The 4,244-nt window shown below is 56.7% G+C and overlaps 3 protein-coding genes across 3 annotated transcripts, besides 4 other annotated features; all 3 read left to right on the top strand.

The window, feature by feature from the left end:
* On the top strand, positions 1 to 1,294 carry Tco025E_09272 (acyl-CoA binding protein; the record flags this gene model as incomplete). The annotated part of the gene is made up of 1 exon (XM_029376093.1): positions 1 to 1,294. A coding segment is annotated over one exon (1,294 nt), but the record flags the coding sequence as incomplete, so codon positions are not given.
* Positions 1,295 to 1,394: 100 nt separating this feature from the next.
* Positions 1,395 to 1,427: a microsatellite.
* A 288-nt stretch (positions 1,428 to 1,715) lies between these two features.
* Positions 1,716 to 2,723, top strand: Tco025E_09271 (ribonucleoside-diphosphate reductase subunit M2; the record flags this gene model as incomplete). The annotated part of the gene is made up of 1 exon (XM_029376092.1): positions 1,716 to 2,723. The coding sequence occupies one exon, from the start codon at positions 1,716 to 1,718 to the stop codon at positions 2,721 to 2,723; it is 1,008 nt and encodes a 335-aa protein (XP_029223791.1).
* Positions 2,724 to 2,806: 83 nt separating this feature from the next.
* Positions 2,807 to 2,856: a sequence feature (A-rich).
* Positions 2,857 to 3,026: 170 nt separating this feature from the next.
* Positions 3,027 to 3,061: a microsatellite.
* A 153-nt stretch (positions 3,062 to 3,214) lies between these two features.
* Positions 3,215 to 3,260: a microsatellite.
* Positions 3,261 to 3,630: 370 nt separating this feature from the next.
* On the top strand, positions 3,631 to 4,242 carry Tco025E_09270 (acyl-CoA binding protein; the record flags this gene model as incomplete). The annotated part of the gene is made up of 1 exon (XM_029376091.1): positions 3,631 to 4,242. A coding segment is annotated over one exon (612 nt), but the record flags the coding sequence as incomplete, so codon positions are not given.
* Between the last annotated feature and the right edge of the window lie 2 nt (positions 4,243 to 4,244).

The following is a 4,244-nucleotide window of genomic DNA, read 5'->3' as shown; positions in this document are numbered from 1 at the left end:
CGGCTGTTGCCCTCAGACGGCGGCACCGCCGCCATTCCTGCTGCCGTTCAAGCCGCAGGAGCACCAGCGACTGGCATTTCTCGTAACGTGGGCGAATTACAGGGATGGGGCGGTGGTGGAGCGTAAGCCACCTGGGTCCGCGCGCAAGAGCCAGGAGGCAAGCGTTCTCAGCAACTTCCGCGTCACGCTGCTGAATCTCAAGAGGAGTGGGTGCGTGGTTCCCGCAAACTCCGTATGGAGTGGGCTTATTTTCGTCCTCTCCCGCCTTATCTCACGCGATTGTTACCTTGAACGATTTCTAGACATCATCGAGGAGGAGAACTTTGTCTCCTGCTCCTGTGGCATGCCAGTCGCCTTTATTGCGGCCCTCATGGCCGGCGCCGTGGTGGCCGCCTTCTTTGATAAGGAAAAGTACATGCGGCTGTTGTGCCAAAAGGTGGAGGTGCTGCTGGTGGATGTCCCCGGTGGGGCCTCGCCGCTGCGGCCGTACATTTATTCTCAGCCGGCGAACCACATGGAGCGCTTTGAGGGGCTGTGGCTGGGAGAAACCCCCTTCTCACCGGCGAGGAAGTTTGAGTCGAGGGTGGAAATGTTGTACGCGGCCCTGGTGGAGACGGTGCTGCGCAGCGCTGAAACGATGTGGGGCACCGAGGGCGCCTTTGCCAACGCCTGCGAATCTGCCAAGGCGCAGCGCTCCCTGCAAGACTGGCTGAGCATGTGCCGAAACTTCTTTCAAGACCTGCGAGATCGGGCGGTGGCTGAGCGGCGCCAAAGCACCTTGTCGCGTGCGTCTGCCGAGGCTGAGGCTGAGGCGCCCACAGGGGCGGACACCGCCTGCGCGGAAGAGATAACCGAGGAGGATGAGAGCCCCGTCCTGCAGCGCGTGTGTGAGCACATGTCTCTGCAGCTCCAGCAAGGCGCCGCGCCGTTGCCGGCCATCTACGCAGCCCTCTACCCAGCAGCAGCGGCCGAGGAGGCGAAGACGGCGGCGGCCGAGGAGGGGAAAACGGTCGCCCAGCGCGGCGTCAGGGACGACTTTGAGTCCGCTCAGGTCCTCTTCGCCGTCATGGCGAAGCAGGTGTGCGACGGCACCAAGCTGACCTTCTACGGCCTCTACAAGCAGGCGACCATCGGCGACGTCAACGTGTCCAAGCCGTGGATGATGGACCCCGTCGGGCGCGCCAAGTGGGACGCGTGGAGCCGGCTCCGCGGCATGAGCCCCGAGGAGGCAATGCGCCGCTACGTCGCGGAGTTCCGCACGCTGCAGGCCTCCGGCACCGGCGGCAGCGCCTGAAGCGCCCCTCCCCTCTCCCCCCTTTCCCCTTTTCCCCCAACGACGCGTGGCATCGCCGCGCACCCACCCGCGACGAATAGGAGAAAAACCGCACCAAAAAAGGGGGGAGGAGGGGAGGGGAAAGGAGCAGAGGAACACGTATATATATATCCTTTTTTTTGGCAAGGCAAACAGGGAAAGAGAGCGAAGGGAAAGGAATTTTTTTGAACGAAAAAAAAAGCCACTCTACCTCCATTACTGCACCGAATCACTGGCACATATGCAACTGGTGAACATCCTATGCTCGAAAAGGAGCAATAAGTATATGCATGTGGGTATATATACATATATACGTGTTTCTTTGTTTATCCCTTTCCATCCTGTTCGCCTGCATTGGGGCTGAGCAGACAGCTAAGCAACACAAGTTCTAAAAGTTACAGCAATGGCCGGAGAAAAGCGCCTGCGGGAGGATGAACTTCAGACGGAGCCGCTACTGCGCGAGAACCCTGACCGCTACGTGATCTTCCCCATCAAGTACCACGACATCTGGAAAAAGTACAAGGAGGCGGAGAGCAGCATCTGGACGGTGGAGGAAATCGACCTGAGCAGCGACATGGCAGACTGGGAAAAGATGAACGACGGGGAGAAGTTCTTCATCAAACACGTGCTGGCGTTTTTTGCCGCAAGCGACGGAATCGTGCTGGAGAACCTGGCGCAACGGTTTATGACGGAGGTGCAGGTGCCGGAGGTGCGCTGCTTCTACGGCTTCCAGATTTGCATCGAGAACGTCCACTCGGAGACGTACTCGGTGCTGCTCGACACGTACATCACGGACGCGGAGGAGAAGGACCGCATGCTGCACGCCATCTCCACGATTCCGTGCATCAAAAAGAAGGCGGAATGGGCCATCCGGTGGATTGGCAGCACCAGCTGTTTCGCCGAGCGCCTCATCGCCTTCGCGGCGGTGGAGGGCATCTTCTTCTCCGGCTCCTTCTGCTCGCTGTTCTGGCTGAAGAAGCGTGGCCTCATGCCCGGCCTGACCTTCAGCAACGAGCTCATCTCGCGTGACGAGGGTCTGCACACCGACTTTGCCTGCCTGCTGTACGAAAATTACATTGTGAACAAGCTGCCGAAGGAGCGCATTCTTGAGATCATCAAAAGCGCGGTGGACATCGAGCGCGAGTTCATCTGCGACGCCATCCCGGTGCGGCTGCTGGGGATGAACGCGGACCTGATGTCGACCTACATCGAATTCGTGGCGGACCGGTTGCTGGTGGCGCTTGGCAACGAGCGCCACTACATGTCGAAGAACCCGTTCGACTTCATGGAGATGATCTCGCTGCAGGGCAAAACAAACTTCTTCGAGAAGAAGGTTGGCGAGTACCAAAAGGCGGGTGTGATGAGCTCGGAGGGCACCACGAAGGTCTTTTCGCTGAACGCGGAGTTTTAACAATGGCGGGCGCGGGTGGCTCACACACCGCTGCTGCCGTGGTGTTGCACACACTAAATAGAATAACATAGACTTTTCCCCACTTTCTTGGTTTGTTTTGTTTTTGGTTTTGTTCATTTATTTTTCTTTCTTTAGTGTATTTTCTGCTGGGCGAAGGGGCGGGGACGGTGAGGAAGGGAAAGAAGGAAGGAAACTAAAATAAAAAGTAAAACCAAAAGGGTTCTGTCCGCGCGCGGGTCGGAGAGGCACTTTTGGTGCCGCCCTTCTCGGCGTGTGCACGTCACCCCCGCCAGCTTTTTTTTTCTGCTGCTGCTGCGGCTGTTGTTGTTGTTGTTGTTTCGCCAAGTCCCTCATGACGCTCCTGCGATGAGAAATTCGTATGGGACTTCGTTTGGGAGGCGGGGGCGGGGGCGGGGGGAGCCGTTGTGGCTGCTGCCGCCCTGCGCGACTCGCGGCAGTTGGAGGGAAAAAAAGAACAGGGCAGAGCAGAAGAAAACGAGAAAAGCGGGAAGGGGGAAGGGGGAAAAGAAGTAAAAGCACCGATAAAAAAAACATGCATGAAGGCAGATTAATAAAGGCAGAAAGGGGAGGGTTAAGTTGTTCTCCGTTTCTCTCTTTTTTTTTTCTCTCTCTATTTTAGATACTTTTATGGAGGAGAGGTGTGGCGTGGAGTATTATTGAGAGTAAGACGCGGAAGGGTTGGTGGCGTGCGTGCCTGTGTGTGGCTTCCAAGGCACTCTTCGCACACAGCCAGGGCACTGCCAATGGGACAGGGCGAAGCAGACGAAGTAACTTTTTATGTTTAAAGGGCAATAGCTGGGGCTAGTTGTTTCTAAGAGGTTTTGTTATTATTAAAAATCATAATGATAGTAATATAGTCAACTTTGTTTTGTTGTTGTTGTTTAAGATGCAGTTTTGTTGCGGTGCCTCATGCCGGGTGTTGTGGCTACCCGCCCATCCTTTGGCTTTCCTTTTCCCTTGCTGCGTGCTTTTTCTTACTTTGCTCTTTTTTTCCCTTCTTCCTTTTTTTTCCCCTCTTTTGCCCCGCGGCTGTTGCCCTCAGACGGCGGCACCGCCGCCATTCCTGCTGCCGTTCAAGCCGCAGGAGCACCAGCGACTGGCATTTCTCGTAACGTGGGCGAATTACAGGGATGGGGCGGTGGTGGAGCGTAAGCCACCTGGGTCCGCGCGCAAGAGCCAGGAGGCAAGCGTTCTCAGCAACTTCCGCGTCACGCTGCTGAATCTCAAGAGGAGTGGGTGCGTGGTTCCCGCAAACTCCGTATGGAGTGGGCTTATTTTCGTCCTCTCCCGCCTTATCTCACGCGATTGTTACCTTGAACGATTTCTAGACATCATCGAGGAGGAGAACTTTGTCTCCTGCTCCTGTGGCATGCCAGTCGCCTTTATTGCGGCCCTCATGGCCGGCGCCGTGGTGGCCGCCTTCTTTGATAAGGAAAAGTACATGCGGCTGTTGTGCCAAAAGGTGGAGGTGCTGCTGGTGGATGTCCCCGGTGGGGCCTC

This window comes from Trypanosoma conorhini, assembly GCF_003719485.1.
Source record: "Trypanosoma conorhini strain 025E chromosome Unknown Tco_14.4_contig_01046, whole genome shotgun sequence".
Classification (NCBI taxonomy): domain Eukaryota; phylum Euglenozoa; class Kinetoplastea; order Trypanosomatida; family Trypanosomatidae; genus Trypanosoma; species Trypanosoma conorhini.
Note: the sequence above shows the minus strand (reverse complement) of the source record. Positions and strands in the feature narration are given on the sequence as shown.